Source organism: Chelonia mydas, chromosome 6 (assembly GCF_015237465.2).
Source record: "Chelonia mydas isolate rCheMyd1 chromosome 6, rCheMyd1.pri.v2, whole genome shotgun sequence".
In the NCBI taxonomy this organism is placed as follows: domain Eukaryota; kingdom Metazoa; phylum Chordata; order Testudines; family Cheloniidae; genus Chelonia; species Chelonia mydas.
Window position 1 is genome coordinate 72,258,220 of NC_051246.2, and position 18,759 is coordinate 72,276,978.

The 18,759-nt window shown below is 44.9% G+C and overlaps 1 protein-coding gene across 6 annotated transcripts in view; it reads right to left on the reverse strand.

Moving 5' to 3' along the window:
- ITPKA (inositol-trisphosphate 3-kinase A) overlaps window positions 1-18,759 on the reverse strand; it is a 59,946-nt gene that overhangs the window by 16,036 nt on the left and 25,151 nt on the right. For all 6 annotated transcript variants that reach the window (XR_006291486.1, XR_006291488.1, XR_005225523.2 and 3 more), the window contains 3 exons: window positions 11,730-11,826; window positions 9,535-9,748; window positions 6,656-6,860 (listed from right to left, as the gene is read on the reverse strand). Coding sequence is in view for 2 of the 6 variants with exons in the window: in XM_037900445.2 (XP_037756373.1) it covers window positions 6,656-6,860; window positions 9,535-9,748; window positions 11,730-11,826 (516 nt within the window). In the remaining 4 variants the exon portion in view is untranslated. The remainder of the gene's footprint in view (window positions 1-6,655; window positions 6,861-9,534; window positions 9,749-11,729; window positions 11,827-18,759) is intronic.

An 18,759-nucleotide genomic window follows, 5' to 3' on the forward strand; every position in this document is an offset into this window, starting at 1 on the left:
GGTTGTGTGTGGGAGGGGATATTCTGTGGTCTCTCAAACCCAGTTTGTGTTTGTTAATCCACCTCTCTTTAAGTGGGGAAACCACAGGGCTGTGGGTGGGACTCTTAGTCCATGATAAAATATCTTTTCATATTAGCATGTCCTAAGTCACAGAAAAGAAAGTTATTTGCTGATCATAAAAACTTGGTATTTTCAACAACATGGCTGTGTTGTACAAGCATGCATGCCAATGTACAAAGTATGTAAGTAAATTTGCAAGGGAAAAATGTGTGTGGGAGCATGTATTTAATTGCATCTAGAAGAAAGTTTAGAGTATCTGTGTATCTGTAATGCAACTACACATGGCAATGGGATGCAGATACGTGTGTCTGTAGTTATCAGCTTGTGTCTGTGAGGTTGTATGTGTATGAGATGAGTGTGTGAATCTGGGCACATCTGTCAACATACACTCTGGGTGACCTTCTGAATGCCACCATGTCTTGTGGTAAACCCAAGACAAACAGCTACAAAGGGGGGGAGGATGTAGTAATTAGTCCCAAGGGGTTAAAGGGCCCTCCCTATCCACTGAGGAGAGAGAACCATGGGGCAATAAGGTTGAGCTGACTCCAGCTACTTGAGACCCTTTTAAACCCTCCCCTGCGTGGAAGGAGTGGGGGAGTGAGAGGAGCAGGGAAGGTGCCAGTAGGCTGTTTGCAGCAAGACACCAGACCTTCCCACTAGGGAGGCTGCACTCCCTCCCCAGAAGGGAAGGAAAACAAGCACAAGGGATTGACTGAGGACAGGAGTAGCAGTACCCTGTGCCACCTATAAGGATTTGCCTTGCCCCAAACCTGAGTCTCCAAGGCTAAGAAAGGACTGAGCCTGCTGAGGCGAACAAGGTATTTTGCCACAGTCTACATATGAAACGAATAACTATTTTTAGAGCATCCATGCATGATGCAGACCAGTAACAGTAGCCAGTAGCTTACATTTGTAAGAAGGATGCAATAATATAAAACCACATCCCTCATCATATTAATGAAATAAAATGCAGCATTTTCATTATAGGAGTAAACCAACCACATAGACACATTTGTCTTCCTCCTACAAGATAAAGTGACTGCACCAAAATTGGGTAAAATTCAGTTCTGGTCAAAGCAAGTAAAACACCATTTACACCAGAGCAGAATATGACATGTACTGTAAAACTTCCAGGATTATCATGTAAGCAGAGTCAGGATGAGCTCCACCCTGACATCTGGTGGTGAGGTGTGGCAAGTTGTGGAAAAGAACTTCAGGGGCTGATCTCATTTGCATAGGCACACCCACCCCACCTAGAATGAGGCCATAGCTGCCCAAACGGTCACTTTAGCTGCTGTGGGATCCCCAGTGTCTCTGTTATTGGGGCAGGAAGAATAAATTGTTATTACCCTGATTATGGGAATCAAGAACAGTGGAACTGTACTTGGCCTTTTGTTATGATGGAGGGACTCGCCATCAACTAAGTAGCACTCACTAGGCAAGGGACATGGGTTCCAAAACTCTGTGAATTGAGAGAGGCTGGGAACAGGTATTAATACCTGGTGGCATGGGCCCCCTGGTGAGGGCCTTACATGCTAATTGCACTTCCTCCTCTCTCCACTGTGGAATATCAGAGCTAATTTTGATTCCATTAGGAGTCTAGTTACAGGCTGCTGAGCTGAATTCACTTTGGACTAATGGTGCACCAGCACTGTGGCTCCTTTACTACAAGCTGAAATCACAAAAGAGCTAACATCACTGAATGTTGTGTTAAGTAGTGGGGGAGCCTGAAGCTATATGGTAGAGCTGTTTGCAGCACGGTGAACAGAGTGGCTGGTGGAGCAGTTTGTGGGACAGCAAGTGGAGTGGCTGGTGGAGCAGAGCAGTTTGCGGGATCCCATGGAGAGGTGGGGCCATCAGTGTTGGACCACGTAAGGTGCCTTTTAACACCCCGTCCCCCCAATCTCCACCCAGGTTGGGAGGTAAAAACTCTGCAGATAAACTTTTGAACTCGGGGGCTGCCCTGACCAAGGACAGAGACTTTTGGGTTGTTGGACTTTTGGGACTTTGGGTGATTTTGGGTTGCTGGACTCAAGAACCAAAGGGAAAGGACATGCCCAAATTTGCTTGGGGTGGGTTTTGCTCGTGAGTTGTGTTATGAATCCTGTTGTGGTGTTTCCCCAACATAATGCCATATTGTTTCTCTCTGTTATTAAAAGGCTTTTTGCTACACTCAGACTACGTGCTTGCGAGAGCGGAAGTATTGCCTCTTGGAGGCACCCAGTGGGGGTGGTATATATTTGTCCCAGGTCACTGGGTAGGGGCTCGAGCCGGTTTTGCATTGTGTTATTGGAATGGAACCCCTAGATACTGAACCCGGCCCTTGTTGTTGCCAATTCTGACAGGCAGAAGGGTTACAATCATATAAGAAAGTTAACTGACTGCATGGCAAAACTAGTCATAACATCCTCCCACTTCACAGACTATTTTACAGCAGAATAAACTGCTTTTACTCCAAGACTGTGGGCCACATTTGAATGCGGTGGTGTAAGGCTGATGAGGCATGTGCAAGTTATGCAATTGAAGTGCAGTAAGTAGGCAGTGGAATTGAGGAACAATCTGAAGTGCTGTACAGTGGCACACCAATGTGTACGGAGGAGTTTGGAATGTCAATCTGCTGTCTAAATGGCATGCTAGCTGTGCGTGTCTGTACTCCAGTGACACCAGCAAAATACCAACGGGAGGACACTTGTTCTGAAAACGTATCCCACAAGATTTTAATACTCTAACAAAGCTTTGCATGGCTGCTCTGTTCTAGCCAGGTAACACACTTTTTTATTTTAATTTGTGGTTGCACAAGGCATTTGCTCCCTTATCTTTCGGAAGTGCCTTCATGATTTTGTTACCCTACAGTGGCTAGTTGGGAAATACAGGCATGCTTGCTGCCTTTATGCTCCCATTAAACACACATCCAACTCTGAGCTATACCATCCCTTCCATTCTAGATCATCTGGCTTGTGTCTTAATCCAAAGAGCAGCTGGCATGGCCATGCTCAAACCACATCTGTCTTCCCTGAAGCCATGCCTCTGTCAATCACTCCATCAGTCCCTTACCATACCTCCAGTGTAAGGGCTTCTCTACATGGGGGTTACTGCACGACAAGCCAGGGTGTGAATCTACAGCACACAAAGCCTTGAGACCCCATTCAAGTGCCCTCCATACACTGTACACCTCCCCAGCTGCTGTGCCACTCTTTGCACCTTCCACCTCCCGAGCCAATGCCATTGCTGACCAGGCATGCCGGGGGAGCAGATTTTGCCACCCTATGGGATGGTGCTGCTTGTACTCTCTTCCTGCATGGCCTCTCTGCATTCCCAGTGGGGGAGGTGCAGTTCTGCATTGCTCCTGCTACAGTGTTTTGGCTACATGCCACAATCTAGCTCTAAAACAATATATTACTTATTATATAATGCCTTCCAGGCAAGGATCTAAATCGCTTTACAAATATTAATGCATTACAATCTCACAGCGCCCGGCGAGGAAGAGAAGTATGGTCATCCTCATGTAATAACTGCAGAAACTGAGAGGTTAAGTGACTTTCAATATTGCAAAGCGAGTCAATGACAATGAGAAATACAACCCAGAGCTCCCGATTCCTAGCCCTATACTTTAGCCAGATGACCATCCTTTCACAAGGAGACACAGTATGATAGACTCCATTGGCGTTTGCACTAATGGAGCCATCAGCCCTGCAATTGATCACATTGTTCGGACTGTCACTTGGAGAGAATATTCTTGCTTCTGAGGCTTCCAGGCACACAGATCAAGTGCCTTGTGCTCTAAGACAACCCAAAAGGCTCCACTTATCTTTCCTGCCTCTTGCATTAGAGACAAGTCCAATACTGCAGTGAGAGTTAATAAAGGGCTAAATAAATCTTGACTTATTTCAGGGATATGGACATGGTGTAGGAAAAGAAGATGGTGCAGGATGGATTAACCACAAGAGAAGGTACCCAGTTCAGCAGGAAGGAACACACGTAGTGAATAAAATCTCATTTGGGGACCACTTCACCAAAGGGCCTTGATGATTTCACTCTCGTTGGTTTTCAGATTAATGGGTGATTGTCTCTCACCAACCACTAGATGGCATCACTAGTTCTCCCCACACGTACACACCAGATCACCTTTCAAAATGGGGACCTATGAGTTTCACAGCATGACTGCTCCCTAATTTGAAAACAGAACTGGGATGTCATGTGATATAACTGTGCTCCATATGACAAAGTTGTAGTTCTGTAACATATATATGTAAACAGACAACAATGACAAGAGGTTAGGCTGCTGGTAGTTGGGTGGCCTGTGTTCCAAATATTGACTTGCTGTGGAGCCTGCACAACACATCAAACCTCTCTGCCTCAGTTTCCCTAATTGTAAAATAGGGATAATACCACCCAGCTAACTGCCTCATAGGGGTGTTGTGAAGATAAAAGTAATGCCTGTGGAGCTCTTCGAATATTTCATGCATGATTTAAATGCTAAATATTCGCAAAAAGAAAAGGAGTACTTGTGGCACCTTAGAGACTAACCAATTTATTTGAGCATAAGCTTTCGTGAGCTACAGCTCACTTCATCGGATGCATACTGTGGAAAGTGTAGAAGATCTTTTTATACACACAAAGCATGAAAAAATACCTCCCCCCACCCCACTCTCCTGCTGGTAATAGCTTATCTAAAGTGATCACTCTCCTTACAGATTGTGCCATTCTGGTACTGTCCCACACCAGGAGAAACTCCAGACAACATTGGTGCGGTGGCCCTTAGGGCGGTACATCATACATGCTCAGCCAGCCAGATCTGGAAGAACCTGCTCCAGGGTACACACTATGATTGAGCGTTTCCTGTGCACGAAATGGAAAGGCTCCTTGCTCTCTCTCCCAGTCTCGCACAAAAGCCCAGAGTAATCTGCCCCTATGAGGCATCTGCAGTGACTAGGATGCATTGGAATGTCTGCAGAGAGCACGGGTATGGAGTTCTGATTCCATCACAGAGAAGAACTAAAGACTAGACAATTAGCCTGGCAACATTACTGGATGGCTAATGGGCTAGTGAGGAAGAGCCAAAACCCACCAGAAGTGCCCAGGAGTAGACATAAGGCCTGAAAGTTTCCACTAGCCGCTGACTGCAGAGTTTGCTTGACAGGCGCCTGCGTCAAGAAGTACCCATCACCCAGTTTGTTTTTGAGAAAGGGTGCTCAGTCCCTGCAGGTCAGGGCTGTGGGGAACAGTGTGGAGAAGCCCAGCACTGTGTGAGCTTGGATATCTCATTCATCCTATAACGCTAGGAGAGACCATCAACGAGAAATGGAAAAAGCAGCCTAGGGAAACACAGAAAAGGGGATAGTTAAGAGAGACTTTGCTGCTACTCCTGTACCTATCTCATTCTCCTGGGCTTCAGACATGGAATTGTGTTTTAGACCAGAAATCCCAGCTCTGTTATCTGACTCTGTACATGTCAACAGGCTGCCAGAGAGCTGAAACGTGCTCTGGTAAAAATCCTGAAGTCAAACGGAGCAACTCTGGTAACTAACCCCTTATATGCAGTCAGCATCCCATAATGGACACTCACATGTTACCTTATCACTTTAAAAACAAAATAACACTAGTGCTTTCACGAGGAGCTGGAATGAGTCTCCAGGCCCCACTCAGAAAAAATGCCATCCCAGACCACACCTGTCCATACAAAAGAAGTCAAACTAGGCCAGACAAGACCAGACCAACCTTTGGAAGAAAAGCCAAATCTATACCAGCTGGGTGGAGAAGCCAGCAGAGGCCTACCTATGGGCCAACCCTCAAGCAACCCCGACAGCTATCTCCAGTATCTGAAGATGAGGCTAGAGCCCTGTATTTTGCAGGTGGTTACCCATGAGACTCTGAGGTGGTATTTGCCCAAGTGACATACGCCCTCAGGGTATGGTGAAGATCGTTGGAAGTTTTCTGCAACACTGAAGTAACATCATGAGATGTAAGGACCAACCCCTTCTTGCCTGAGAAGGGCTGGAAGGGGGGTTACAGCTGAGGTCTGAACATTTGGGGTTCTGGGTCTATTGTGATTCCCCTTCCCCCCCATACTGGATATCTGCACAAAGTGAAAGTGATTTGCCTAGATACTGGGACTGCTACATGATGTTTCCACATTGCTTCAGAAATGTGCAGGGTTGGAACAAATCTGTTTTACTTCAATTCACTCAGAATAAATCTGTGCGCTCCCAGGATGGCTACTGGGTAAAGGTCATGGCTGTGAGTAGGAGGAGGGGATTATTCCACCAGTTCAGAATTTCCCCTTATATCAGTTTCACTTTCTTTCTGTCTACACCATGATGTAGCTATTTGGTTCTTTTCTCAATGTTCCTGCTGTTGTTCTCAGAGCAGTCAGTGTGTGTTCGATGGGTTTCACATATTTCTTGCTTCACAATGCTTTTCTCATCATTGCCATAGAAGCTCTAGTCACAATCAAACAGACTATGCAGCTCCAGCTAGGAAGTCACACTGTCTTTTTGGAAACCGGGCTGATGATGATGACAAGTTGATCAACCAACAAATCGGGCAAAGGAGTGAGTCTACTCAACAGGAAAGGACAGCAGTGGAAGTCGCTCACCTTAATCCCTTCTATCCTGAAGCCCAAGTTGGCACTGGAGCTGATGGTCTCTCTCCACTGCATGTAACGTGGCTTGGTCACCGCATGCTGCGTGTTCTCCTCAGCTGTGGGCGCAAGAGGATCCACCTCAATCATCTTCTTGTACATGTCCTTACGCAGCTTTGGCTTCTCACGGGCTTTAGTCAGCTCCTCCTCCAGGTACGTCCTGCAAAAACATCACAACCCAACAAGACAGTGAGAACCCCCTTGGAATCTGAAACAATACCACCACCTTGCATTTCACCGCCATCTTCCAGCATGGGATCTCAAAGCACTTTATAAACTTTAAGCCTCACGCATTACACACCAATGAGGAAACTAATTATCACCACCACCCCCATTTTAGAGATGGGGAAACTGAAAAACAGGGACAAAGTGACTTGCCCAAAGTTACTTAATGAGTCAGTGGCAGAACCCAGGACTTCTGACTCTCCATCTTTGCTCTAATTACATCCTTACCTATAACTAAATCCTACAGCCCTCCCTTAGTTATAGTGCTTGGGAGAAACACTGGATTCCCATTAAGAAAAGGAGTACTTGTGGCACCTTAGAGACTAACCAATTTATTTGAGCATAAGGTTTCGTGAGCTACAGCTCACTTCATCGGATTCCCATTCTGCACCATGACAAAGGAAAGCAAAGCTCAAATAGACCAGTGGTAGTAAACCCAAGACTGAATGAGCCTGATGGAGACTGAACACCTCTCTCAGCTCAAGAGAAAGGAAAAACTAACTCCAGGCATGGCTACTTTTCGAGGCCCCTGAAGCCTTGTGAGGCTACATACGCCAAGCATCGCACAGAAAGGGACAGAAAATAACCCTGCAGCTGATTAAAAAAAAGAAACGCGAAAAGGAAATTATCTGCTGGACCAGAGCTCATAACAAAGGATGGCCCAGGGTCAGATTGAGGGGGAAGAGGGGAAAGTTCTGCCCATGTGAGTTGCCACTCACTGTCGATTGTGCAGTTATTCAAAACAGAATTGTGCATGCTCTCTGAGCTCCACTGGGCTGCTTGAGCTAGGCTCTCCCTCAGTGGGGCTTGAATATACCCATGGACTCTTCTAGGCTCTTTGACTAGGGAGAAATAAGTGGTAGCATCTCCCAAACGCCATCCACGTGGGTCACTAAAATGACAGTCACTCAGGCTATGTCTTCACTGTGCAGTTAGCCCAGGCAATTGGCACCCCAGTCTGAGCACCCGGGTTAGCCTCCCCGTCATGAGAGCATTCTTAGAGCAGAGCCCTTCCCATGTTACTGCATCCTCAGAAGTTTCTGCGCTTACCCAGGTGTGTCTGGGGACATATCCCATGGTTCTTTGTGAGATGCTTTAGGATTCTTTCCCAGTCACTTGTCAATTGGAAGAGAATCCGTCTCTCCTGTGGGGGGCAGGGACCGTGGGAAGGCACTAGAGGGACCATCAGCACTCAGAAAGAAAAGGAGTACTTGTGGCACCTTAGAGACTAAAATTTATTTGAGCATAAGCTTTGTGAGCTACAGCTCTGAAACCTGTCATCAGCACTCAGGGGATTTAGCTGGCATCCTCATTGCAAAGCAGGCAGATTCCAGCCCAAGATAAAGTGGAGCTTAGATTTTAACCTGCCCACCCAGCCGAGTAAACTACATGAGCTTAAAGCACCTCCAATCCTAAATTTGCTGGGTTTACTGTGTAAATGGGAGCTGGGGGTTGGCCTAAGACCTGGGATAAAAGCCTAAACTAATTGTGCAGTGAAGACCTTCAGAGTAAACTGTGCAGAGCTGGGCACAATTTCTGTCCTTTCTGTCTACACTAGACTTTTTTTTACCTTGAGTTAACTGACTGATAGTTTACATGAGGTACTTAACATGCTTTTTGTGGCTCGTGTGGACACTCTCTCTGCATTAAGAACTTGAGTTCACTGACGATTAACTCCAGGTAAAGAAGTCTAGTGAAAGGAATGAAATAAGGAACAGATGTTGACATTTACATTATCATCCGAGTCACCAGCTCACTGAAACTCATGGGGCAGTTCACACTTCTCAGAGTCATTGTTCCAGGCTCTCTGCAGACTCATCTATTTATTGGTGAGGCTTGGTTCACATTTTTTGAGGGTTTTTTTCACAGCCACAACAACTAGACACATTAAAATGCAAGTGGAGATTCTGGAGAACAAGATAGCGGAAACACAGAGGTGGTTCCTAGGCCCTGACTATCAGCCCTGTTCTCCCAAGCAGGAATAGCTGCACTCCCAGGACTCACTGACAGCTTTGGAGAGGAGGTGTCAGGTTACAATTCAATTATCCATGTTTGGGGAAGGGAATTTGACTCTTAATTTTTGAGCGATATTTTTTCTCTCAGAATGGTTAATAAACTGTCCATAAGTGAACTATGTTGCTTGGGTTGCTTTTTTCTTCTTCTTTATTCTCCCTAAGTCAAGTCCTGTCAGGCAGGTGCAAAGTAAGCTCACATCAATCTGCCCCAATAAATAAGTCAGCCTTGTCCAAGATAGCATCTAAGGAAGAGAAAGAGGTCAGTGTCCAGAGGCTAGGTAAGTCACACTACTCCAGGAATGACCCCACCCTTGACCTGGGTAGGGCCACCCTATGTAAGGAATCATCCTCCCTATAAGCTTCAGGATATCTTCCAAGCAGAGATTTCCCACTGCGCCAACACCCATGTGAGGTGTTTTGGGAATGAGACCAACTAACTCATGTCACTAGTAGGACCACTGCCCAGGCTTCAACCTGAGTCCCCAGAAATGAGTGCTTCATCCATCAGGCGCATCATCACCCCCAGCCCACCCATTCCCCAGATTAACCACATGTACTGTATGTAGAAAGCAGGATCCTTTTCACGTATCCCACCTGATTCCCATCTTACAGTCCATGACACAAGGCCCTTCAAAGTCAGTGAGCAAGTCATCCAGTTGAATGTATTTCTCGCCATCTCTCTCTACCACCCCATGGAAGGCAGGGACACAGGAGCGCAGGGAATCTTTCATCAGCAGCTCAAAGCACTCCTTTTCATTGTCAGAGAAGCGCTTCAGAATCGTACCGCTGTCAGCTGCCTTGAAACTCCCTGCAAAAATCGACACATGCTGATAAGGCTAGTCTTTGTAAGAGGGAAACACCTGCACTCCCTCTTCACCCACTTCACTCTCGTGCACCAGATAAAGAGTTCCCCTGAACAGAAAAGATAACACACTCCTTGTAAAAAATAAAAGCACCGAATGCAAACACAGCCATTGGCTGTGAAAGTCCATTTGGACAAGTTCCCATACAGGAATTTATTGCTCCAAGGAGTATGGCTGTGTCAAACCAGGTTTTTTCCATGCTAAAGTAGTCATAAGAGAATTAACATATCTAGCTGCGCTAAAACCCACGGGAAATATAATGGGCCAGACTGCATTAATATGCTGACAGCCAGGCTCTTTTTAAAGCTATCCAATATTTCCAGTGTGGGCTGTGCTCCTGAATCCAGCCCAAAGTCATACCTGCAGTGCTTGTGAGTCGCAGGGTGGGGATCAGTTCCTAATCATTAAACAGCAATCCACATCCAGGAGCCAAACACTGCCTCTTTAATACATACACCCCCAACACATACACCTCCAGGTACTGTAACTCCTTTGGAGCTTTGCTAATCTATACAAACAGGTGCAAAGTGTAGCTTAATTGTTTTACAACCCTAGATTTGCATGGTATACAGTGTAAACGACACAGTGCTTTCAGGCACAAACTGGAAGTGATTAGACTACAGCAGAGGAAGCCGTGCCCCAGTCCTGCAGAATGGTAATAACATCAGAGGAGAGAGATACCTGTTAGTCCACATGGCCTGAAACAAACTCAGGCCCGAAAGTTAGAGCAGGTGTTAAGCTTCTGCCTCACTTTCAGCCTTTATCACAACATGACCCTGCACATTCAGCCATTACATCTGGTCCTTCTCCAATGTGCCCCAGAATCCTTTGCACCAGGTATCAGTGCATCAGAGACAAGGTGCCAGGGCTAATGCTAACCAGTGTTACAGTTAATGGAGAACTCCTGGAATCAGAGAAGACTAGCTGCAAGTGATGGGTCAAATCCACTTCCAGAAACCCAGATACAAGGGAACTGGAGCAGATTCATGATCCCTGCTCCTTCTCCAGACAAGTGCTGGCAACCGCTATAATGGCTCCTCCCACCCCCACCGCATCCAGATTGCTAACCGCTGTGCTAGCACTTTGGGAGTAGGGGACATGTAGGAATCAACTGAAACAAGAGAGAAGCAAATCTGATGGCATCTCCTTGTATTTTGACTTATGAATAACCTAAAACTTGACCTAGGGGCACTTCTGTTAAGTACTACAGACACCAAAGTAGACTCAAGCTGCCTGAGCAGGCCCTCGTCTGCTCCCCCCAAACTTGCACAGATGCATGAATAACAGACTTTCAACACAAACACCCACATGCTGGGCTTTTCTTTCCCACCTGGTTCATTTTCCTCTTGAGGTGTTAGATTCAGATGAGGTTTTGGGATGGATTTAGAAATGCACTCATCATTTTGGCTGAAACATACATGCACATGGAGAGACAACCCCCAGGTAAGATTGGGAGAGGCTGCTAATGGGTGCACTGGTTACTCACTTGAGGAATGAGACAGCAGAATCTTTTTCCTAATAGACCCGGGAGGCAGCAGGGCTTCAATTTCCCCACCCAATCTCTTGCTGGTTCTTCCCCAATACAGATTTCCCCCATACCACCTTGTAAGGAGTGCTTTATGTGGCCACTTCTTTCAGCCTGACATTTTCCCCAAACTACTGCCTTGCTCTCCTCCCATCCTAAGGTCTGACGCCGCCCACCTGAAAACAGATTCTTCTACTCTGCAGAGGTATGTGGTGTCCAGATATGGCTGGCTTTCCCTGAACAGAACCAACCACCACATTACCCCACCATGACCAAAAGGAAGAGCCTCTGCACAAAATCCCCATTCAAACCAACAGAGGCTTCAGGAAGATTTGAAATCAGGCTACTGCCTGACATCCTCCTGGTTCCAGAGCCAAAAGATCTGAAATTGCACCTCTCACCTGTGTGCCCAGCCAGCTGCACCCATGAATAGCGCTTCTTGAAGGGGCTGATGACTGGCAAGTTGACCATCGTTTTAATTGTATGCCATGATTTTTTCTGTAATACAGAGGAGAAAAACAATTAAACATGGCAACCTCTGAAATGCCACCATACCTGTGATGTGCCAAGCAATCCGAAACGTGCCCACTCAGCTCCACTGCCCCCTGCCTGCACTGTAAGTGCCATAAATGCCCACGGTCGAGCTGGCACTACATCCAACATGATCACCACGGAAGAGATGGATGTCAAGCTGCGTGGGCTATTAAAGATACTTGATTAACTTTAAAAATAAACAAAAAATGCCCCAAAAAACCCTGCTGGCCATAAGAAAACAGCCAGCAGGAAATTTAAAAGTGGCACTTTGTGATGCACATGGCACAGGCCTGTAATTCCCAGCGTGGGTATACCGAGGGTATGTCTACACTGCAAATATATATATATATCTCCCACACCAGTAAGTCTCGGAGACCAACTGACTCAAGCTCATGGGGCTTGAGCTACAGAGCTAAAAATAGCAGTGTACCCATGTTCCCACCTGAGGCAGAAGCCCAGGCTCTGAAACCCAGTGAGGGGGTTGGGTCTCAGAGCCGGGGTTCCAGCCCACGTCTGAATGTCTACACTGCTATTTTTAGCCCCTGGGCTGAGCCCCCTAAACCCGATGCAGTTGACACGGGCTCTGAGACTCGCTGATGGGGGAGGGGAGTGGCAGGGGTTGCCACATAGATATATCCAGACACACACCAGGTCTGCTCAAGCTAATGCCTAAAAATAGCAGTGTGGACGTGGCAGCATGGGAGTCGGGCTAGCTTGCCGAGTACGTATCCAGGGGGTTAAGCAGGATTATACTCATGGGGCTAGTCTGAGCCACCACCCATACCACAGTGGCCACACTGCTATTTTCAAGCAGCGCTCGTGCATTTATGTCTGTGTGCACTGGGAATTACACCACCCAGTGGCTGTGTAGATGTGCCGGAGCGTTAGAACCACAAGATGCTCTTGTGAGTACATACATATTCATACTCATGCACACCTGAGAAACGGACACAGGAGGCTCAACACTGTAAGCGCCACCGGCTCTCCCACGGGCCTTCAGTCTTGTCTCATAGGCCCAATGTAACCAGCAGGTGTCATGGGCAGAGTTTCAGAGGTACAGCTACCCTTATTTCAGTTCTGGGGTAGCCAGTCCCCCTCTGGCGCCCGCTTAAAGTAGGATATAGAACCTTTTCCAAGTTGTGGAGTTTTCTCTCATCTCCTTCTCCCCCTCCCCCAACCTTGTAACATTTTAACAAGACCAGTCATTGCTACTGCCACCTTGCTCTGTCACCTGTGTGCAGCTGCTCTGTTTGAATATCATAGCCGGCAGAAGGGGAAACAGAGCAGCTGCTGAGTGGACGCTCAAAAGAAAATAACTTTTAAAAAGAGAAGCCAAAAAGGTCTCACTCTGTGGAACTGAAACGGAGGTGAGTAAGAATAATAATCCATCATAACATTTACACATTTATATAGCACTTTTCATCTTGAAGGATCCCAGAGTACTTTGCAAACTAGATGCACAGGAATCATTTCACCCAACACTGAAATGCAGCCCCTGCAGGAGTCGGACACGGCAGTTGTTTAACAACCCACAGCAAATCTATACAACATATGCTACTCAGCCTTTTGGCTAAGACCAAGTGTAGCCTAAGATTCGGGTGTGATTTTTTTCAGATGGCTCCCAGTGACTCCCATGGAAGCAGATTAGGTCTATGCCAAACACTTTGGAAATTCCCATCTTTAATATCTACTGTATCCTCTATTGGGGGATTTTAGCTTACAGTTGCAGGGGAACTGATCCATCTCTAACTTCTATGATCCAAGGAAGTTAAGAATACAAAAATTGACACTGCAGAAAAAAGTCTGTAGGCAGAATGTACTTCAACAGCAAAATTTAGCCTGCCCATCGTTTTCTACCCATGCTATTTAATCTTCTTTATAATAAGGTCTCCTCTACTTATGTTGGTCAGCATGTGAATGAGAAAACATTAGGGATAACTTACAAGTGCAGCAGGAAGTAGTGTTGGTGATGCAGTAGGTGACCCACTTTCTTCAAAGGGCTTGTCTACACAGGAAAGTTATACCAATTTAAGGAAAGGTATGAATTTAAACACTATAGTTATACCAGTATAACACACACACCATGGACACTTTATTCTAGTAAAAGAGAGACTTTCCAGTTTAGCTTATCTTGCTTTTGCAGTTTAAGCTAAGCCCCAAAAAGCCACTCTTATTCAGAATAAGTGTGTCCACACGGGGAGTTATACTGGCATAACTATAATGATTTAACTATGCCAGTATAACTGAAAAGTTACCCACGTAGCAAGTCCTTAGTCAGTACTAAAGAAATGTTCCAGAATGATGTTAAGGGATTAGGGTGACCAGATAGCAAAAAACTGGGACGGGGTGGGGAGTAATAGGCATCTATATAAGACAAAGCCCTGAATATCGGAACTGTCCTATAAAATTGGGACATCTAGTCACCTTAGAAGGGACATGGTGTTGCTGAAGGTGTTCTCTCTCTCAGAGGATACATAAAACTGAGGTCTTGGCCATTTGGGATTGTGAAAAATCCAAGAGCACTTAATACAAAAGCAGGGATATTATCCAAACTGGAATTTGGCTAGAACACGGGGGCTAACTACACTATGCAAGTCTAAATTCCCCTGCAATTTCTAGTGGATTTCATGTTCTTCATTATTTGTCCTAAACTATTCTGTAGCACTACGGTGTTTTAACAGCAGCTGAACTCCCTCCCAGAGATGGCTGCACTGCAGTGGTAGGGAAAATTATTCTTATATACAGTTTATAAACTGCTGTGGAATCCTTCTGAATGAAAGGTACTATGTAAATGTAAAGATGTCTGATATTAGTATGATTAGTATTATTATTCTTCAAGTACACAATGTAGTATCTTTTTTCTGTAGAGTCTACTTTCCGGCTTTAGCTGATAACAGAAGCACTCTCTCAAAACAGCAACTACTCTTCTGTTTCCATTAGACACGGCCAAGGTCCTCAATTAGCAACCAAGCAGTCAGAATCAAAGGGCTCAGAAGACTCCCTTGGATACAGCTTCCACAGAAATCAAGCTTTTGGATCCACCTCATCTTTCAGTGTAGAGCTCCCCTTTTCTTACCTCATCCCCCAATGAGAAATCAGCTAAGCCCTGCACCCGTACCATATAGATCACACACTCATCTTAATGTCCCACCTCTAACCCTGAATGCTGTTTGCTAATGATTCATAATACATATTGTATCCAAAAATGCTGAGAAGCAGAGCTTTTCTAGGAATGGACGTCAGCACTCAATGTACACAGCACATTCCAGTGGCGTTCTCTCCTCCTCCCTCCCACCCAGCCTGAAGCAGCTACAGTGAATGCTTGCACTGTGGGCGTGAAAGAGACACAGCGGGCCAAATTCAGCCTTAGCATCAGCAGGATAGCTCCCATTGACTTCAACAATAACTGCACCCACTTAGACTAAGGCTGATTTTGATCCGATGTGTTAGAGATGCGCCTGGAGTAAGCACTTGCCTGTCAATTTATCACAAACACTGCACAGACACTTCCCTCCGAAGGAAGAGAAAACATGGCGATCAGGCCATCAGGAAGAGGACTGCTGCTCTGGAATCGAGAGCAGTCACTGGATGTTACCATCAACAGGGGTTTCCACAGGTGAACTCTCCCCTCTATCCCCCACTGGAATTTCTACAGTCCAACCTCATTGAAGTGTCTCTGCTGGCAAGCAATAAGGGTTGAGTGCTCTTGGAGTAGTGGTGTGAGTATGAGAGGGTTAGCAGAGTGTGGGTCTGTTGTGGGAAGAATCTTTCTCACTTCTATTTCTAAAGCAGGATCTCTTCCTCTTTGTCAGTGATGGTTTTATAAGTTTTCAAAGCACAGCTTCATGCAGCAATGGGAAAGGGGATTGTAGCCACTGCTTAACACACGTGCTCTCTCTTGCGCCATCTATGCTCCCTTATCCCTCTGTTCTTCTAGGTACCTGATCGGTATTCTATGCTACCTGTACACATTCAGAGAAGTTCCAGTTTCCCTACACCTCTACGACCTGAGAAAGGGAAATCTTGGCTCCACTGATTCACTTTTATCTACTTCATGGGATCAATATAGCTCATCAATAAATTAAAAGCCCCCAAAAACCAACATCAGAATTGGAATCTGTGAAATTATTACCTACTCATGTAGGGGGCATAGATAGCCCTAAGCAGAATGCAAGGGAAAATGGGGGGAAAATTCCACATAAAAGTTTGCTGGTTTTTTTTCCATTTTTCAACAAAATGTCAATTTGAAATTTACCAACCAGATCTAGTGCCTAAGCAACTTAGTCACAAGCAACACAAAAAGAATTGGTCATTAAAGCAATAGAACCATGATATAATTAAGTTTCACATCTTCAGCAGACAGATCTTACCAAAATTTAGCATGGTGATAGTAAACTTTAAAAACGGGGATTTGAAAAATAAAAAGAGGAAGCCAGTCAAGGTGGTGTGGCTGAGCTGGTTAGGTCCTGTGATGGTGTTGCTGGTGTGGATATGTGGGGAGAGTTGGCATCGAGGTTTGTTGCATGGATTGGTTCCTGAGTTAGAGTTACTATGGTGCAGTGTGCCGTTGCTGGTGAGAATATGCTTCGGGTTGTCTGTGCGCGAGGACTGGCCTGCCTCCCAAGGCCAGTTCATTTGCAAATTTGCCATCATCAGCTCAGGATTAAACAAAGACTGTGAATGGCTAGCTAACTACAAAAGCAGTTTCTCCTCCCTTGGTGTTCACACCTCAACTGCTAGAAGAGGGCCTCATCCTCCCTGATTGAACTAACCTCGTTATCCCTAGCCCGATTCTTGCTTGCATATTTATACCTGCCTCTACATGCATCCAAAGAAGTGGGTATTCACCCACGAAAGCTTATGCTCCAATACATCTGTTAGTCTACAAGGTGCCACAGGACTCTTTGCCACCTATGCCTGTGTATAACTTTCCTCATGCAAGCAGCCTCACTGACTTAAAGGCTACACATATGCACAAGCGTTTGCAGAATCAGGCCCTACTGAAACAGCGAACATAACTATACAAAAGTGCAGGCTAATACTCAAAGTAAACAAATGGAAAAACACTCTCCCACCCCCACCCCCCAAGATCTGTCAGTTAGGTGTTACTTAAAACTATTGTAAGAACTCACGCTACATAATGCAAGCCTACACAAGCCCACAAAGAGCTATTATGACAGCAAGAAACAAAAGGAAGGGGGAAGATTTTCTTTATAATCTTTTTTTAAACTTTTATAGAAAGAGAGATTAATTGCCATCCATCATCACTTATACTCTGTTCCCCTCTTTACATCATTTGGGCTGCTTGTGTAACTTTTAGGCCCTGGTCCTGCAACTAGATCCATGCAGGTGGACCCTGGTCCCACGCAGAGCCCCCCTGACCCCAACGGCGCTATGAAAAAGGCATAGGGGCACTCCCATATGGATTCAGCTTCAGAAGCAGGACCTATAATTGTTAAAAGATTAAAATGTTGGTCTCAGGTTAATACTTAATAGAGAAGTGTTCACATGACACAAATCACATATTGTGAAACAGGCACTGAGTGCAACCCTCGCTGGAAGTCTCTGGACTAGAAGCTAACACCTGAATGTGCATGTAGGATGCTAACCTACCTACACATCACTGGAGTTAGCCCTAGGATTGCAAAATAATAATAATTTTTGACATTAGAAAATGTAGGATAAAAGAATTGCTCAGACCATTAACAGAAACAGCATTCTATAAGCAGGGAATGGGTAAGTAATCAGGTAATCATGAAGAATATGATTGCATTTAGGGACCAGTGCTGTGTTTCATGTATATGCATATTACTCATACTCCAATGTCTTTTTTCTTCTTGTACCCACTTTGTCTTTCTCTTCTGCTCTTCTCATTCGTCCCTCGCTCTCTTTTTCATTCAAGTTCATTATGGGCTAGACTCTACTACCCATATTCATTCTAGGTAATGCCTTACTCTGCAGGTAGTCCCTCTGAAATCTATGGGGCTATTCATGAAGAAAGGTACCCCTCATTGTGAATAGAGTGGCAAGATCTAGCCCTGTGTAATTTAGTCTTTATTAATATTTGTACTGAAAATTATAGCTCTTTTGAACTTTGCATACTTTTTGCAGTTTTATTATATTTACTTACGTTTTACTGTATGTACATTTCTTTATTTAAAAAAAAGTAAAGTTAATATTTATTTTTTTTAGAAAAACAAGTTTATAAATCTCAATAAAAATGATTTAACCATGTCTTAAAAAACCCAACTCCTTAACTCTTTTGAGAACATCACTTTAGGTTATTAAAAGTGAAATCATTCTGAAATCTACTTTATTTTTCATCATTCATACTGTTTATTTACCTTTTGCCTGTAATTCAGTTTGGATGGTGAAACTAGTCTGGTCAGTTTCATTTTGCTTCTAAGCAGTCTCTCTTTATAGTTCTCATGTATTAGCTTAATGCTGCAATGTTAGACTTGCAAATGCACAAAACCGAAATATGGAGCCAAACTTACAGAGTTTTTTGGTTTTTGTTTTTTTTTTAAGAAATTAAAACTAACCAGGTCAAATTTGGGCATTGGCCATCCCACTGCATATACGTCATTCAATTAATACCTACAGTCACCCCAAAAAGGTTTCTAGAGAAACCCACTGTGACTAGACAGTTGCCAAGTCCAGGCAGGCACTGATCTAATTTAAATAAACTGCAACTATATCTGCCTACTTATGAGTGACCATGACCAATTCACTGCAGCATTATACCTGGTCATAAAGATTCTGATGAAATAATGTTTTCATTGAAATTTGCCAATTTGTCAAAAATGAAGTGTTCCATAGAGATAGTTCAATTTCAACAAAACTCCTCTAGATTCCAGGCAGGATTCTAATGGTTTCCCACCAGCTTACCCACCCAGC